At 36.0% G+C, this 19,480-nt stretch overlaps 1 protein-coding gene across 10 annotated transcripts in view; it reads left to right on the top strand.

Annotated features, from left to right (window-relative positions):
- SCN2A (sodium voltage-gated channel alpha subunit 2) overlaps positions 1–19,480 on the top strand; it is a 164,208-nt gene that overhangs the window by 56,120 nt on the left and 88,608 nt on the right. For 4 of the 10 annotated variants that reach the window (XM_004375564.2, XM_004375567.2, XM_004375566.2 and 1 more), the window contains exons 1-5: positions 4,861–5,256; positions 6,188–6,306; positions 17,161–17,250; positions 18,187–18,315; positions 18,704–18,795. In XM_004375564.2, coding sequence (XP_004375621.1) covers positions 4,990–5,256; positions 6,188–6,306; positions 17,161–17,250; positions 18,187–18,315; positions 18,704–18,795 — 697 coding nt within the window. In that variant the 5' untranslated portion in view covers positions 4,861–4,989. Of the gene's footprint in view, positions 1–2,975; positions 3,269–4,860; positions 5,257–6,187; positions 6,307–17,160; positions 17,251–18,186; positions 18,316–18,703; positions 18,796–18,891; positions 18,984–19,480 lie in introns of those variants that run through there. The other 6 variants (XM_023730608.1, XM_023730607.1, XM_023730606.1 and 3 more) reach the window with 3 other exon arrangements.

The raw sequence follows: 19,480 nt of genomic DNA, 5'->3' as shown, positions 1-19,480 counted from the left end.
ATTTATCTTCAGAGTACTTATTATTATAAATGTGAATTCTTTGTGGAAAGAAATTAGAGTAGTATAATATTTATTACTATTCATTCTCATTTTGTTATTGCCCTATCTTTCGTATAACTAACTACTATTTTTTGCATGTCATCATGTAGAATAACATGGTGTAATTTTTTTTAACATTTTAATTTAGAAAATGAATACTCCTCTTTTAAAAGTGAGAAGACTAAAGAAAAGAAAGCACTAAAAAGGAAATGTAATAGAAATGTCGCCAGAATTTAGAAATCCAATTCTGAATATTCTTTCCTTTCTGGTTATTTAACAAGAATATTGTTTGTCTTTTCTATGTGTTACAGCATGTTCAAAATATAGCGTTTGACCTTAAAAGTTGTAATATAAAATCTTCTCTGTAAAAAGTAATACAACTGAATGAAATTTAAGAATCTTCAGGTAATTTATGCCATATAGTATTCCCATAGAATATCGCTGTGGTGTTAACAGAGTCAGAGCAAATGGAAGAACTACTAATGTTCATCACTTCTGAAAACCTCATCCTGAGAAGTTACAGATAAGAGACAATAATTCTTATTTCCAACCTACATTACTCAAAAGTCTTTTGAGATGGAAAAAATTCAGGTATTCCTCATTTTGCGTCTTGAATATTTTGTTAAAACATGTTGTGTTCACCCTTTTCATGAATTCCAAGACAGTGCTAGTGTTGCCACACACTCACCAGCTAGGATCAATGGGAGAGAAAGGGGCAACCCAACAACTTACATAAAATAAACTGCACACATTTGGGTGTGTTCATGATGGTGAATAATTCTGAAAAAAGGCTTAAGAAGCATTGCACAATGATTAGGAATATGGACTCTGTAGCCAGACTGCACAGGTTTAAATTCTGCCTTCATAACTTCCATCTGTGAGAACTTATGCATGTTGCAAATTACTTAAGTTCTTCGTGTCCCAGGTTCCTCAAATTTTAAATGGCTATTAAAATAGTATATACTTCATTAGGTTGTTATGAGGATAAAATGGTTTTCTAGCTCTTAAGCTAGTGCTTTACAAAAAGTAAACACTACATGTGTTATTATATGATTAATATCCCTCCCTCCCAGAAAAAAATATGTTATTATATGATTAATATCCCTCCCTCCCAGAAAAAATATATGTGTTATTATATGATTAATATCCCTCCCTCCCAGAAAAAACAAAACAAAAAAATAGTGTATGGAAAATAACTTTATAAACTTTTTAATGCCCTGATTTATTTTTTGAATTGTAATATTTTATATAACAAGTTGGCTTATTGCTGAGCAAATCTGTAAAGTAAAACCAGAAATAGTCATTTGATAAATAAGAATGATGCTCATCATAGAGATTTGTGAAATATCTGAGTGCTTGATTACAGTAAAACAAGTTACTTTGGGGAACAAATATATTGCATGGTCTCTAAGATGTTATACTTGGAATACATATATATACATCTGTTGACAATTTTATTCTCCGAGTATTGAGGCACTGCAAAGATGACCAGTATGTGATTAAACTGCACACTTATTTGTTTTTTCTGCTCTTCATCAATCCCTCCTTATTCCAGTAATATGACTTCAATTTCATGTCACTACCACCACCCCATGTATTCAAATGCTTCAAGTGAGGTTTCCTTTTAGTTCCAAGGGTGGGGCACGTAGTTTGTTGGAGGCCAATCAAAGCATAGCATTCTTCTGTACAGAGTGATGGCCAGTAAGATGCAGTGAGACTTACTGAGTCTTTCTTCCTACTGTACTTAAGTCTGGGAGGTGGTTGTGAGACTGGAAGTACTACAGCATCTTACTATAAGTGAAGAATCTACGGGAGCGCTATCCCCATAGAAGTCAGAGCCAAAAGATACCGCATAACTAGGTGCTGGTGACATCAGTTGAGCTCCTGACTCCTCAGTCATTCCACAAATCATCCCACGCCTAAAGCTAGCCCTAGACAATAAACCATGAACATTTTATTTTCTTTGTTTAAGCCGGTTTGAGTCAGTCTTCTATCTCTTATGACCAAAAGAGGCATGTTCGAGTGACTAAAAAACTTTCTGGCCCTATCTTCCACTTACTGGTCTCCAACAAATATATTTTCTAATGAAATTGGTGAGGCTAGAAAATATGCAGATTATATTGATTTAATAATTAGAACTGTTTCTGATTATTATTGGTGTCACTGCCTGATTTTTATTTAATTCTTTAGGCTTTGGTTACCTAAGGAGATGTCTCTTTTTATGACTGAGGGGCGTTCACAGATTTTTGATATCAGACAGCCTTTGAGTTTGAATCCTGCCTATATGATCTTAGGTGACTTTTCCTAACTTCATTGTACCTCGTTTCTTCAGTTTTCAGACAGGGATCAGGAGAGCATTTATTTGATAGGACTGTTGGGAGGATGAAATGATATGGTGCATGCAGACAGCTTAGCCCAGTGATTGGTACATGGTAAACCTTCATATGTTATGATTAGTTGAGAGACTGGCCTTTAGGATCTCACTGCCTTTTCAGTTCCTTTTCTCTGGTTGCTTTTCAAAGATTTAAATAAGAGAGAGAATAATATTGCTGCAATTACTGTCTCTTCAGGTTAATTTTCTTCTAGGGAAAAGTAACTTTTATGGCACAAAGGCCATCTCTGTATTGAATTAGCAAATAACTTTATTGGATTTCAGATACTCTGGGGCTGAGGCAAATATTAACTCTTTGTGAGCCTTTCATTAATTTAATTGCTGTTCTGTATGAGTTTTTCTTTTTAACCTCTCAGTATTTACTTTGTTTTTACATTTAATTTGAATTAGTTATATTGATTGAGTGACTCTCTGGCTAGCAAATAAGAAGCATGAGCAGATGCATTATTGGCTAACACAATAAATAGTTGAAATCATCCAAGTCTTAACATTTTGTTTTAAAATAAACCTGCAGAAGATCAGCGCTCCATTACTGAAAGCTTTGGGCTGCTTCACGTGTATGTCTGTGTGTACACTATGAAGGTGTTTCTCTTCACAGTTTCCCTGCCCTCTAGTGGTGGTTATAATAATTCCACTTTGTAGTTCCCACACAGGAAATGCCTGTTTTTACTTCAGTTACCAGAATCCTTGTACAGGAAGTTAGGTGTGGTCTTTGAAGGAGAATTAAAAAAAAAAAAAAAGAAAAGAAAAGAAAAAAAGCATGATGGAATTTTAGCTGCAGTCTTCTTGGTGCCAGTTTATCAATCCCAAACTCTGGGTGTAAAAGATTCTGCAGGGGTAATGTTTTTTTTAATATTCTTATTACGCTTATTCTCTTTGATGCTTCCCCACCTTTACAGAAGAATCCTTGGGGAATCTGCAGGGGGACCACTTTCATTTTGAAGCTGCTGGCTGCATGTCTTAGCATGTGTCTCCAATTAGAGCATCCAGGTATGGCAGTTTCCTTCCCAAGAGTGCAGGGACCATCTTCAAGCCTATGCCTGTAGCTAGGCATGAGGGGTCTCTGGGGATGGATGAGGAAAAGGAGGGATGTTCTGGAGGCACTATGATACTGAGAGGTCAGTCTGCTAATAGCAACTCGTTATAGCCCTGCTGGTGTCTGAAAGCTCTACTTCAAAAGAAAATTTTATGGAAATGGTACAATAGCATATGTTATTTTAGATTTCCCTGTGTTTTGTCTGGCATGTACTGCAAAGATTAACTAGATATTAATGAATTTTACTCTTAGAGAATGCATTTTATATATTTAAATGGCAACTCTCATTCCTGTGTAGCGTGAGGGTTTAAATGGATTGATTTTTTTTTTTTTTTTTAAAGGAAAGCATGGACAAATGATTTTGTACAGATGGCATTCAGGAGTCAAGCCTTTCGGTTGTGTTGTTTTAAACAGAATAGAAGCTCCTTCTGCTGGTTCAAAGATAACAATTTAGAATGATTCTGTGTTGTGTTGAGTTATATACTTTAGTATAGTAAAATATGATTAGAACACCAGTAAAACTCAATTATGTTATAGCAAAAACCCATATAATAGGAGTTTGCTTAAAAGATAAACTATCTTAAACTTCTTATTTTCTTAAAGTCCAAATTCTGAAATGGCCACTCTGACTGCTATGCTGGACTTTTTGTGAAATAGGCACTATTAGAGAAAATGGGTCCTTGCTACAGTATTTCCTAAGGTACTGCAAATTTGTTAATTTGAGAAGCAGTTATGCTAACTAGCAGCAGGTTGCTAAGCCAGGAGTCCAAGCTCCAGACCTCTGACGTAGGTGACTTCCTGCTGGGTTTGGCAGGAGCTGGGTCCCTTCCTGTGCAGCTTCCGAACAGTTCCATCACAATCAGGCATCCCCTGCTCCTTCCCCTTCCCTTGCTTTCAGCAGGGTCTACTTATGTTTCCATAGCCTGGGATTTCAGGATCTCCAGAGCTCTTTCCCAGCCAGGTACGTTGATTTTGAGTAAGCTTTTAAAAGGTGGTAAAGTGGGCCAAAGCGAACGTGGAAAAATAAAAGATATATGTGCAAGATCCTCATAAGCTTGTATTCTACAATTTTGCAGTTCTTCATCTCTTGTTTTGAATCTCTGATATTTTTTTAGAAAGGATGCTGAAAAAGATGGCTGCCAAAATATTCACACAAGTGAAACAGCAAGCATAAAGCAGTATCCTCCATTTCCGAGCTCTGAATTGAATATTTTTCCCCAAGTAACAAAATCACTTAAAACATTTTGGGTGTGGGAGATTAGATTACATCATAGACACCTACTGAATGTGAAAGATAGATCTCCATGCAAGCAAATGTATGCATGCATGAGAATTCTCTGAATGCCAAATACAGCTTCTTTTTAAAAAAATTATAAAAATCTTGGTTCATATATTTTAGCTCAATGTCATGTAACTGCTGCAGTTACCTTTTATCCTAATGGCCATGGCTTTTTTTCCCTTGTTTCTATAGCACTTTCTTATGCAAGGAGCTAAACAGTGATTAAAGGAGCAGGATGAAAAGATGGCACAGTCAGTGCTGGTACCTCCAGGACCTGACAGCTTCCGCTTCTTCACCAGGGAATCCCTTGCTGCTATTGAACAACGCATTGCAGAAGAGAAAGCTAAGAGACCCAAACAAGAGCGCAAGGATGAAGATGATGAAAATGGCCCAAAGCCAAATAGTGACTTGGAAGCAGGAAAATCCCTTCCATTTATTTATGGAGACATTCCTCCAGAGATGGTGTCAGAGCCCCTGGAGGATCTGGACCCATACTATATCAATAAGAAAGTGAGTTCTTAGTCAAGTTGCCTTTCCTTGCCCTACTTACTAGTTGGTTCTGGGCTAGTCTCAAGGTGTCTGGTAAAGAGTATTGTGCCTCTTCTCTTCCATCTAAAGTATCACTAGGATGTGAGGTGGACCTGACCATGTAATGGGCCCATAAACTTAGAAGTCTTTAGAAAGCACCTATCTGTGCTTACATACCTGGGATAGGCAGAAAAGTAGAGTCATCATGCAGTGAGGAAATTGGAGAAGGGCAAAAGCTATTTGCCTCCTTGAGTGCTAGTTTATATTCCTAAATAGAGTGAAAATTAACTCCAATTCTCTTAAATGTGATAAAGCAAAAGTGAAAACCAGGAACCATTTATGATCAATTGACTTTGTATTTCAATGAGTAGTATCTAAATATTTCTTTACAATCTCTATGTCTATAAAAGCTACCTTGATGTTCGGCAGATTTCTGTCTTCATCCCATAGATTTTTGCCCTTTCCAGACCCTACAGAAGCAAACACAGCAAGTGATTTGTAAGTGACAAAAAAAAAAAAAGTTTGAGCAAAGAACACACCTGGAAAACCCTGAAGCTCCCATGGGAAAGCTTTTCTCTAACTGAAGTAGTTAAACCTTCACTTTTGTGTTGTATGTGAATTATAAATGCAGTTAGCAAAAACTGATAGTAAAACTCAATAAAAATGCTTAGAATTCCTATAATATTGACCATAGATTTTCTTCTTTAAATCCTCATGTAACTTATCAAATTTAGGAGAATTTTTGGTGCTCAGAAAGAAATAGCACCTATCGTCATTTCATACATTGGTGATTAGTATATTACTGCATTGTTTTATGGAGCAATTATTTCTAAATAATGGTCTCACGTTTCTCTTAAAGTGTCTTTAATATAAATCCTAAATTCTGTTTTATGTGTTGTGTTTTCTTTTTCAGACGTTTATAGTATTGAATAAAGGGAAAGCAATCTCTCGATTCAGTGCCACCCCTGCCCTGTACATTTTAACTCCCTTCAACCCAATTAGAAAATTAGCTATTAAGATTTTGGTACATTCATATCCTTTTTTCAAGTAGTCACTTAATATAATTTTGCTTATTGACTGAATTATTGAATAGGACATTTTTCAAAATAGATATGGCTAGCAGTGTTACGTACTCTTTCTTTTTCTTTCTTCTTACTCAATAATTAGCACAGTGCATAAATGGGATCATAGGTAAGTATACGATTTTTCCTCACCTTCCAACTATTTCTCCTTTACCTGACTCACTACTGCCTTTCTTTCTCTTCGCTGCTTCCTTATGAATTGCTTGTGACAGCCACACCGTCTCCATTAATTTTGACCCTATTACATGTCTTCAATTTTACAATGTTGTATAATAGAGTAAACTTCAGGAACTAATTTTCTTTGCTGCTTTTCCACTTGGAAGATATATATATAACTTTAATTGATATTTTTAGGTCTGAATTTTATTACTGTTTGCTTTTTATTTCAGCATTTGAAAGCTTTAAGTTAGTAAATGTTTAAAAAGCGTGACTGTATGAATAAACTCTAACCTGTCAAGTACTTCTTAAAATTACTTTCCCAGCAGCATTCCCATTGATTTCCCTCTTTCTTCCTTTCTCTTTCTCCTTCCTTCCGTCCTTCTGTCCTTTCTCTTGGCATTTGTGCCTATGTTTCATTCAAGGAACAGGTTCTGCTACAGTTATTGCAACCCAAAGGCTTAATGTCTGTCTGCCCATATACTTCCTCATTTTATTTTTCATTCCCCGTATTTGAAATATCTACTTTCTGGAAATTGGATTTATGTCCCCTTGGTGGAATATGATAATTTGGTTTACTCCTGGAAGTTAGATAGAATAGTTAGGAATGAGAAGTTTTATTCCAAGCCAGAAATAGTGGTCTGGCTGACTGCCAAGCCTGGAAAGGCCAAGGAAACAAAAATTAGAAGACTGTGGCTGTGAGAGGCAAGGGCACTTCCAGGAAGAATGCAGAAGGCTTGGTATGAAGACTGATGTGCATCAAGAACCAGAGGTAAGGAAAGGGAAACGGAAATTTAAGCAAAGTTTTAGAGCAACCTTTAATGTTCTTTCTTCTGTTAATGTCACTCTCTGAGTTTCCATGACGTGGTCAGCCCAGAGCCTGGCTCTTGCAGTATATAAGCTCACCAGTGCTAGCAGGATGACAAAATATTTGAATTAGATAAGGTAGGAAATTCAGGAAATTGATAAGTGCTGCTCAGCGAACTCTTCAAAGTTCTGAGCAGAGCAGGTGGAAAGCACGTCCCCAGGCTTGCCCGGCAATGGGATAAACAATGTCCACAGAAGCATGTGATTCTGGAATTCAGTCTCCTTTCAACCTCCAGTTTATTTTTTTCCCTAAGTTTTGCATAGACATAAACATATTTTCATTTGATATTCCTGTTTTATGTTTTAAAATTTTATAATTTCTTATGAATTACCTTTAGCAATAGTATTTTGCCACTGTTTTTCAAGTAAGAGAACTCAGTTGTGAGAGAGAAAAAAATGTCTTTGAGTCCGTATGAGGAATGGATAGATTATGAGTATTTATAATCTGTCCACTGAATAAACCCTTCCATAAATTACTTATTATATGTTTAAATAATTATATACCCCTTATATAAACATAATTTATTTGTGAAATTATATGGAGAACTAGGGATTTATCCTCATGCTCTGTAGTAGGCGGTGAGACAGCACATATTGAATAAATAAATGACTAATGAATGAGAGGTTAGAGAATCAGACACAAAGCAAGCAACAGAGGGCAGATTTGAGTGGATCAGAAAAATTTATTTTCTCCTATATCTGAATGATGAGATGGAATTAGGAAAGCTCAGTATTAAAGAAAAGGGCACTTTTTTTAAAAGAAACTTTTATGGGGAGATCATATATTTCTTTGAAAACCCCATAAAAGCTATTATCCCTACCCAGAAAAAACCTAGGAGGTTCATGGAACCCAAGAATACCAATCTGAGACCCTGTAGAAAGAGAGACATAAGATTCTTGGGTGGCACAAATGGTTTGCATTCGATTACTAATAGAGAGGTTAGTGTTTCGAACCTACCCAGTGGCACCACAGAAAAAAGGCCTGGTGATCTGCTTCGTAAAGATAACAGCCAAGAAAACTCTATGGAGCTCAGTTCTGCTCTGTAACACACGGGGTTGCCATGAGTCAGAATTGACTTGACAGCAATGGATTTGTTTCTGTTTTGTATTTTTTTTCTTTTTTTTTTTGTAAAAGAGACTCTCAGTGGTAGAGGGAGACAGCAGTTTTATAACTTTTGATTTTGAGGGTTTGCACTTGGAACCTAGAAGAAAGAACTCAGTATCTACGGGGCAAAGTTGTTAGGTGGCCTGCAATGAAGCAAGTTGCAATATGAAACCAACCAAGGAATAGTATCCCAAGCTGATCTGTTGACTCTCCAATCAGCTTACAAATTGTTTATAGCCACAAATTTCTTCCATTGTAGAAGAGTGGTTTTTTGTTTTGTTTTGTTTTTTACTCTCTAATTGACTGAATTAGAATATTATATTTCAGATGGCTCACCTTGGAGTAGAGATACGAGAAAAGAAAAAGCAGGTGGGCTTATAGTCTATGATGGATATATCTTTCAGTCTCATGTTGATAGTGGCACAATTGATCAGAGGTCCTGATAAATATAGATTTATGTAATACTGTAGAGTTTGCAGCTGGTTTTCCCAATGATTTTGTCTTTTATTCCTCCAAACACAACCCTAGTCTCAAATCCTGCTTTTCTGTCTTTAAGCACAGTGCCCTTTTCTGTAATTAAAAAATGTTTGGGAAGGGTCACTATGGGTTTTGGCACAATTTGGAGGTCCTTGTATGTTTATTATTATTAGTTTATAAACCAGCAAATGGCCATCCACAATAAAGAAATTGGTATCTTAAACTTATACTGATACTTTATTTCCAATAAACCAAAAGCCAAACTAAAATTGCCATCGAGTTGGTTACAACAAAATGCCTGACAATTCGTAAAGAGCTGTTATCTTCGTTAGGAGCTATTGCATGCCAAAATAGCTTTGTTTCTTTATTTTGGCAGAATGGGAAGTTATGCTTACTGTGCTTTTGCCAAGGTATATTTTGAAAACTGAAAATGCTTTGATGTGCCTAGTATCTTGTTTTGATAGTTAAATAAAGCATATATTCTACAAAGTTAGCAAGTTAAAAATAGTCTATATTCCTAAAATTTTCTGTCAGACTTCTAGATGTGTTTCTTGTCGGTTTTTATTATTCTAACTTAATATGCGCATTCTCCTCCTTTATTTTACATTCATTACTAATTCATTCATTCATTTGTAAGTATTTACTGAGTGCTACTATGTGGTGGCACAGTAGTTAAGAGCTACAGCGAGCTAACCAAAAGGTCGTCAGTTCGAATCTGCCAGCTGCTCCTTGGAAACCTTGTGGGGCGGTTCTACTTTGTCCTATAGGGTCACTGTGAGTTGGAATCGACTCAACGGCAACAGATTTTGTATGTTTTTTTTAACCATGTGACAGATATTCTTCTAGGCATTGGAATGCAACATTGAAAAATACAAAATCTCTGCTTTTGTGTAGTTATATTCATGAATGTGTTGGGGGAGTTGGGCAGAGAAAGATAATAAATAAATCATATGTCAGCTAGTGATAAGTGCAATTAAGAAAAATAAATCAGTGTAAAAGAGAAGAGTGACAAGGAACTGTTTTAGATGATATGATCATGGAAGTTCTCTCTGAAAAGTTTCCATGGAAATCTTGGAGAAGAGTAAGTGCAAGGGGAACAGCAAGTATGAAGGAAAAGTACAAAGTACAAAGGTGGAAGTACACTTAGTGTGTTCAAGAATCTTCAAGACCAGAGGGGCTGAAGTCAGTGAGAGTGGAGGTCAAGGGCCGACGTTATAGACTATGGTAAAGACTCTGAATTTACCCTGAATGAGATTGGAATTGATGATTTGAGAGTTTTCAGCAGAAGAGTATCATGACCTGACACATTTTAAAAGGATCACTCTGGCTGCTGCATGGAGAATAGACTGCATACTGTGCAAAAGGTGAAAGCAAGGAAATGGATCAGGGCCTACTATAATCGTTCAGGCAAGAGATAATGGTGGCTTGGGCTATGGTAGAAACAATGAAGGTGGTAAAATGTCATTAAATTTAGGTGTATTTTACATGAGAGCCTCCAGGCTTTGCTGAGCAATTGGCTGTGGACTATATGGGAATGAGAGGAGCTAAGGATGATGCCAAGTGTTTAGTCTAGTTCAGAAAGAAAAATGGAGTTGCTGTTTACTGAGCTTGGGAAGACTTCAGATGGAGCAATTTGGTGGATAAAATCAAGAGCTTCATTTGGAACATGTTATTTTTTAGATACCTATTAGATATCCAATGGATGTGTTATAGAGTTAGGTGTATATACAAGTCTGGAGTTCAGGAAAGGATTGGAACTGGAAATAGACCTTTGAGAGAGGTCAGTGTATAGATGGGATTTAAAGTCATGAAACTCTATTAGGCCACAGGTTATGGTATCAGAAAATCTAGATTAAACCCCACCTTTGAGATTTACTTACTAGCTAGGTGGGCTTAAGCAAAGTTACTCCAGCTTCTTTGAGTCAGTCTCATCTTTAAAATTATAATTTATATATCCATAATAATAAAATGTATGTTCTTAGCACCATGACTGACACTTAGTAGGTTCTTGATAAATAGTAGCTATCACAGCTATTGCTGGTAGTAGTAGCTGCAATTCTAGTAGCAACTGCTGCAAGGTTAGCAAAAGGAAATGTCTCATATTGCATAAGAAATTCCACAAACAATCCTATGCAAATCGCCACTCTGTTCTGGCTTGGCTTTGAAAACAAACTATTTTGTAAAGCACCAGAGTTTGGAGATGTAAGTGACCAAAACACGATGTGATCAAAACTCAGTCTTCTCATTTTACAGATGAGTTAATTGAGGCTCAGAGATGCTTAGTGCTTTTCTAAGGCTATGCTTTATATCTATGGCAGAGTTAAGACTTCATACCAGATCTCCTTATTCCCAGCCCATTCAACAAAAGAAAAACAATTTCTGAAGCTCCAGGTATAATAAGGAACCCTGTTGGTGCAGTGGTTAAGAGCTGGACTGCTAACCAAAAGGTCGGCAGTTCAAATCCACCAGCCATTCCTTGGAAACTCTATGGGGCAGTTTTACTCTGTCCTATAGGGGCACTATGAGTCGGAATCAACTCAACAGCAAAGGGTTTTAGGTATAATCAACTGGGGGCATTATCAGCATTTCTATCTCTATGCATTTCAAAGGCTCTATTCAGTGGCTCCAACTTACTAATTGATTAAATAAGAAAAATGGGTTTCATCCCAAATTTATCTGGTTTCTATACACAAATTTTGTCCTGTTGGTTTTCTTTTTTCTTTTGTTCTACATCATTAAATGCATCATCAAGAATCATTAAAAAGGGAAAAAAATCTGTATAGAAATCAGACACATCATGGCTTTCCATGCAAAAGACTATACAGGTATGTAGGAAAGGAAAAAAGACTAGACAATCTGCTATTGTAAAGATTGCAGCCAAGAAAACTCTGTAACACATGAGGTCACCATGAGTCGGAACCATCCTGAAGGCAAGGGATATAAGAAAGGGGGAGGGGTGGAAACAGCTTAGAATTTCCATTTCATCCGCTGTCAATGCTCAGAAGTTATTACATAGTTATCTACTGGCAAATAGGAATTTGTTAATAATAGAACTAAATAACTCAAGAGTTGAATAGTAAATATTTGACATTTACTTGATGAATATTTCTACTGGGCTTAGAAATATGCAGTGATATTTACTCTGTTTTGGATTCTCCATTTTTATGTTAAAAACTTTCATTAGGAAAGTTTTCATTTCCATTTTCATTTATATAAGAAAAGTAAGGATCAAAGAATTAAATAACTTACTGAAGCCCACGTGGTAGGTAAAGGATGTATCTGATTCACAGTTCCTTACTTTGAAGCTCATGGATATAAGCGTAGGCCTGCCAGTACTTTAATCATCTAGGCTACATGTCAAAGACAAAGTAAACCATATAAACTTGAAGAGGCTTTTGTTCATCGTATCCATATAGGAAATATTTTAGATTTGGAAACTGGCAGGCTAATGTAAATCCATAGGTTAACAGATTTTTGTTAATACCTGGTATAAGGAAATTAAGAGCCCTGGTGATGCAGTGGTTAAAGCACTTGGCTGCTAACCAGAAGGTCCGTGGTTCAAACCCACCGGCTGCTCTGCTGGAGAAAGATGCGGCAGTCTGCTTCCCATGGAAACTCTATGGGGCAGTGTCCTATAGGGTCACTGGGAGTCAGAATTGATTGGATGGCAGTGCGTTTATAAGGAAATTAATAGATTTAAAAGATCATTTTTTCCTGATATTATATAAAGTTAGTCTGCTTCTATTTATTTTATATTCCAAAGCTCTTAAGGAAATATTGTTCAGGGGTACATTGTTATTTAGAAAAATGAACCTCAGCTTATATCTCGGCCTATGTAGTATTTAGAAAATAATATAAGAAGAATGCATTTTGCTGTTAGTTCTAGCCCCTTGAAATCCTCCTCAATGTGACATTTCTATATTTTTGAAATGTATGGTAACACCAATACAAAATTCATATCTACGTTATTTTTTCACATACATATATTTGTTATGAATAGCTGAAATTCTGCTATTTCAGTCACTTACCAAAATCCAGGAATTTGAAAAGTATATCACTGGTAAAATAAGTTCACAGTGATTAATAAAGTTAATGAATTTTTAAACATTTAGAGACACCTATGAAACCAAAAGCATAAAAACCTGACTCTAGCTATCTCTTATTTTTTTTAAAAAAGGTTAAATAATTTTATTTGATTTTCTTTTTGAGTATCTGTCAGAATTTTCAACTTAAGTTTATTTTTATTATTAAAATGGTAGTCATGAAATGTGGAAAACAGTTTTTTTAGCATAATTTTTTATTAACTGACTTACTGAAAAATACTCATTCTATTATTAATATTGAAATATGTATTTTACTGTATATAACTAAATTCTACCATTATAAAGAATACATATTTTTAAGAGTCATTAAGCTATGTTTCAGTCCATTATGTGACATAAATCTCATGAAGCTTAATTTCCACTTTATGTTTATCCTCCCATTCAAACTTATTTACTTATTATATGTGAAGACAAATTTTTATTCCATGTTACTAAATGCATCATCAAAAATCATTAAAAAGGAAAAAAATCTAGTAATAAGTTACAAAATCAATTTGATTCTACAGTCAACTTACACTGTGAGAAATGGTAGATACAGTGGTGAACAATATTGACAAGGTCCCTGCCCTCATGAAGTTAACAGTCTAGTGAAAAAAAAAATTTTTTAAATAAGTCCTGGGAGGAATATTGTAAAATTCTGTAGGGATGTAAAAATAATGTAAAATACTGTAGGGGAGTGGGGAGGCCTAAACAGGTCATGGGCTGTTGTGAACAGTTTTGTACTGAAATAACTTTTGATTTGAGTATGAAAGAAAAAGTACAAGTTGGTTAAGGTTAAATAGAGAGCATTTTCAGGGAGGAGTGGTCATAGGCCCCCTGGGCACTCGTCACCCTCCCTATGCCTCTGAGACTGGCATTTTCAAAAACACTGATTTGCAAAAGAGCCCATTACAATGGAAGTCTAAAACACATACAATATTATTGGAATGGAGAGAATGCCATGAAGAGTAAAGAAGATGAAACAGAAGTAGACAGAGGTCAGACCTCTTAGAATCTTGAATCTATGTTAAGATACGTGATCATCTTACTAAGTAACAGAAAGTCATTGAACTGATCAGATTTACATTCACAAACGTCACTTTGATAAAGTATGTAGAATGGACTGGAAGAACCCTAACGGATTCAGAGAGAGCAGTTTAGAGGTCACCATGAGTTGGAAGGGACTCGACTGCCACGGGTGGGCATAGTAATCTAGGTCAGAACTGATGGTCACTCGGACCAAAAAGTGATTGAGGATAGATGAAATGGACTGAATCCAGAGATAGCAGCCAGAATTGACAAGAGTGGTGCTAACTTTGATGTGAAGATTTGGGAAGAGAAATCCAAGATTGTTCTTAGTTTCTCAGCAAGACTATGGAACACTTTCTAAGATTTAGAGATCTCAAAAGAGCAGTATTTCAGAGGTGAGGAGAGGTGGGTATGAAAAGATTTTTAGTTCAGGTTTAGAACTAAAAATCTCTAAATGAGTTTGAAGTGCAGATGAGATGTGTAGGTACAGATACTATATGGACAACTGACTTTGTGTAGAGTTCAAAACAGAGGTCTAATCTGTAGAGAAATAGTTGAGATCAGTGGATCTATAAATAGTACTTGAAGCTACATTTGTTGTTGAGCTGTACTAGATGAGTATAGCAAGAGAGTAGAAGGTGACTTAGGATATAGCCCCAGGAAAATGCAATATCTCAAAGGATACAGAAAAATCATTGCCCATGAAGAAAACTAGTGTTGAGAACTTGTAAAAGCAAAGGGAAGAGAATATAATGAAAGAGGGAACAATCAACCCCTGTTGATTCTGCTGAGAAATCAAGTCAACTAAGAACTCAAAATTATCCTTTTGCTTTTAGTGACAAGGAGATGTTTGTTGTCTTTAGAAAGAAAAATTTCAACAGGCTTGTAGGCTGAGGATGTCATTGATACATGAAGAAAAGATAAACAGCTCTTTCAAGAAGTTTGACTAAGAAATGGAGAAGAGAGTAGGACTGTAAATTATTGAAGAGGATTGTGGGTTATAGGAGACTTTTTTTTAAATTTTTTTTTCTAAGGTAGGAGATGTAGGCATATTTAAGTATTGATAGGAAGAGGCCAATAGAGTGGGTGTCATTAAAGGTAAGCAAAGGAAGAGATAAGAGATTGCTGAAGTTTTCTGGAAAGGTTGAAGATGTCCAGTATATGGGTGGAGGGACTGGACACTTCAGGAAGGAAGGATAGGTGCCAATACAGAGAGGTTGATCAGTTTGGGGTGGGAAGTGGAGACATGGTGGGCTGATGCTATCTTTTCTCTAGGCAATGAGATCATCTGCTTGAGACTGAGAGAGAAGGAAGAAGAGGGTTAGAGATGTGAGGAGAGTGGAGAATATTTGAATCATCTTTGCAGAGAGTAGGAGAAGGAGCCAAGTGGAGAAATACAGGACTGTGTTAAGGACCGTGGAGGTTGGTGACCGTGCATTTATAACGGTGCCAGTCTGCCAGGGCTGTTATTTTCTCCAGTAGAGCATAGCAGGCCAGCAGACACAGAGGGTCCTGTAGTTTATACAGTAACAACATGCCATCTTTAATTTTGTCTTTTTATTTGTTTTTCACTATAAGGTAAAAATATCTGTCTCTTCTTCAAAATAGTGTTTTTCTGTGTTTTTTAGGTTGTAGTGCCCTCAGGTGGCTGATCCACATCATTCATTTGTGACTGTTTTCTTGTGGACGCATTTGAAGAAACTGATAATTAAGTATATGCCTTATATCACTGCCATTAAAATGAAAAATAAATTATTGCTTTGACAAAGCCATTTGCAGGTGCAAAGAAACTTCACCTCTAGATTAACGCGACATTGGCTGTTCACTGTCCCGTAGTACTGCACTTGAAGTTGTGTTGGTATTGTGTTATATGAAAGTAATATGATGATTTAAAACAAAGAGTGAGAAGGGACATGGATATCATTTATTTCCTCTCTGGGATTTTTATAATTGTTATCTAAATTTACATTGATAAAGACTGATGATTTACATAGTTGCAACTGTCCTTATTGTGCTTTTTATTAAATATGAAGGAAAATCATTTCGATTATCAAACTACTGAATATTTTCTTAACCAAATTTTGTTGTTGTTTTTCAGTATGAAGTAAACTAAAGGACTTTGACTATGCCCACAAACGTAAAGTGGAATAGGGTGAAACAAACCACATGCTTGTTATAAGCAGTGTTCTGTATGATTCAGAAAGTAAGAAAAGCAATTTATTGAGCATCTGCTATGTCCCAGGGACATTAAGTTGTGGGAACTTTAACATATTTAATCTAATTTGATCCTTACAGCAATCCTGGCAAATAGTTACTTTTTTCTCACTTTTATAGCCACATCAACTGAAATTCAGGGAACTTAATAAGTATTTGGCTAAAGTCAAACCCAAGAAATGCCAGTGCTAACACCAGCCATCTTCTTGTACGATTTAGAATTCTATGAGAAAAACGACGGAAAAGGCCCTTATTATGAGGCATTCCTCCGGGGTCACACTTAGAATGCAATTACAATGCATTTGATTAATTACTTGAATTCTCCTGTTGAATTTTTGCCAGAGTTGACATACACAGTGAGCTTGCAGTTCAATTGTTCAGCTGTCTGTCATTAAGAAAACTTGCATTGATAAATTATTTATTCACCCATGAACTTATTTTCCTGCCTTTAATATTTTTAATAAGGAGCCCTGGCTGTGCAATGGTTAAGTGCTCAGCTGCCAACTGAAAGATTGGCACCACAGGAAAAACGACCTGGCAATCTGCTCCCATAAGATTTACAGTCTAAAAAACCCTATAGGGGCAGTTCTAGTCTGTCTTATAGGGTTGATATGAGTCGAAATTGACTCGACAGTACACAGCAACAAGAACAATCTTTTTAATCACTAAAGACACCTAAATAAGCTCAAAATAGTTGATAGCATGGCCTAGGTATGGGGTTGTTGAATTACAGAAATGGTAAAAAATAAATAAATAATAAATAATAAAATAATAAGAGCATAAAAGTTCTAAACTTCATTGTTGTGAATGGCATGATGGTGCATGAAAGTAAAACGTTTCATTGAACTTTGTATTCCTTAACAATATTCTTCACTTTATTCAATGTGCTCATTATGTGCACTATTCTGACCAATTGTGTATTTATGACCATGAGTAACCCTCCAGACTGGACGAAGAATGTGGAGTAAGTAGGAAGTTAAAACTATCTTTCAGTATTGACATCCCTCTTATATTTCAAATTGTACTTTTAACATCTTGAGACTCATCCGTTTATTTAGCAAATAATACTAACTACTCTAAGCCAGACGCTGACTCAAGTTCATTTCAACCACTAACTCCTTCTAGGACGAAGCTTGTGGTGGCTCATTCGGTTGCTTAAATTACTGCACGAGGTTAACTGCCAGTACTTGGTAGCCCTTTATCTTTCTTGTGAGCCTCACACTCTTTTGAAGATCATCAGTGATTACTAATATTTACTGATAAAAAGCATACCTAGTTTGTATGTTCCTTTTCTATGGCTATCACAGAGTTCTATTTCACTAATATTTTTCATGGTTCTTAATGGTGCATATGGAGCCCCTGTGGTGCAGTGGTTTAAGTGTTTGGCTGCTAACCAAAATGTCGGCAGTTTGAATTCACCAGCCACTCCTTGGAAACCCAATGGGACAGTTATAGTCTGTCCTATAGGGTTGCTATGAGTTGGAATCGACTCAATAGCATGGGGTTTGGTTTGGTTTTTTAATGGTGAGTATTTTATGAAACATGAATGCTTCATTCATTTGTATCTTCTGCTTGCTTAAATCACTTTATAATATGAATATTTTAGAATATAATAGACCTAAAGCCAGTGTATTGCAGATAATACCTTTATATCAAGCCATATGATCTGGATCCTTTAAATTAATTAATGTGAAGAATGCAATATTCACTTAGTTAAAGTCAATAAGAATATCATTCAGAATTTAATGTTTCTTTTTGTCCTAAGCCTTTCCTAAAGTCTATGTGATAGGAAGACCCACATGGAGGTCTCGAATTTTTGTTTGTTGTTTAAGTCTCCTTTAAAACATACATGTAAATTCCCTACTAGATCTTTAATACTGGCTTGGCTATTTTCTCTCAGGTACACATTTACAGGAATTTATACTTTTGAATCACTTATAAAGATACTTGCAAGGGGCTTTTGTTTAGAAGATTTCACATTTCTGCGGGATCCTTGGAATTGGTTGGATTTCACAGTCATTACTTTTGCGTAAGTATCTTACATTTTTCATCCTCGAAGAGTAAGTCATTGATGGGAGCCTACACTGTATTTCTCCTTGGTGGCCTCCCTTGAGAGATCAACTGTTTTTCTTAGTTATCTTGTGAATTTAGAGTATTTTTCTCCCAATCCAATTATTCACTTTGGAGAAAATAGCACTTCTCACAGTAAATTATATGGCTTTGGTTTCAATGTCTGTTGTAAAGTAATGAAATAACGTTCCCCTAAATAACCGAGATTATGATTGGTGACAAAGTCAGTTTTCTCTTAACTGGAAAATCTGATGACAGCACTCACTGAAGTTGAAAAGGTCTTGATGAAAGACCAACATGGACTTAGAAGTCCCAAAATTCTAAATAACACTGATTTAATTCTGCAGCTATGTAACAGAATTTGTAAACCTAGGCAATGTTTCAGCTCTTCGAACTTTCAGAGTATTGAGAGCTTTGAAAACTATTTCAGTAATTCCAGGTAAGAAGAAACTGGTATAAGGTGGTAGGCCCCTTATATCTCCAACTGTTTCTTGTGTTCTGTTATTGTGTTTGTGTGTGAACTCCCCTATTACAGATATGTGACAGAGTTTGTGGACCTGGGCAATGTCTCAGCGTTGAGAACATTCAGAGTTCTCCGAGCATTGAAAACAATTTCAGTCATTCCAGGTGAGAGCGAGGTTAAACACCGAGGCTGACTTTAGCTATATTGATGCCAAAATTGTGGCTTTTGTCCATAAGCCTTGTTGCTTGTCACATATTGCAAATGTATATGTAAAACAGCAAGAATCAGTACATCAAATTTTGGATGGATTTGATTCTTTGCTCTTTATTATGTAGTTGCTTTCTTTAAAACCACCCTAAATCAGCCTTTGAGTTTAACAAGTTTTTGCATGAGGCATTTGCAGTAACAGGCTACATGGTTTGCATCTTATAACATCAAGCTTTTCGCATAGAAGCTAAGTTGAGGCATTCAAACTGATGCAAATTTGACCATTCAGGTCCTAAACTGGTTTTTGTTTTTTTTAAAAAAATGAGGAAAATGAAGGGGATAGCAAGGGATAGCATGAGTGCTGCATGGGGCTCAGTTTTCAGATGTCTTCCTTCTTTAACCCATACTCAAGCTTGTAGAATTCATAAATATATAACCTTATAATCCATTGGCT

The sequence above is a fragment of the Trichechus manatus genome, unplaced genomic scaffold (assembly GCF_000243295.1).
Source record: "Trichechus manatus latirostris isolate Lorelei unplaced genomic scaffold, TriManLat1.0 scaffold00037, whole genome shotgun sequence".
Taxonomy (NCBI): domain Eukaryota; kingdom Metazoa; phylum Chordata; class Mammalia; order Sirenia; family Trichechidae; genus Trichechus; species Trichechus manatus.
The sequence above is the reverse complement of the archived record's forward strand: the minus strand, read 5'-3'. Positions and strand labels throughout refer to the sequence as shown.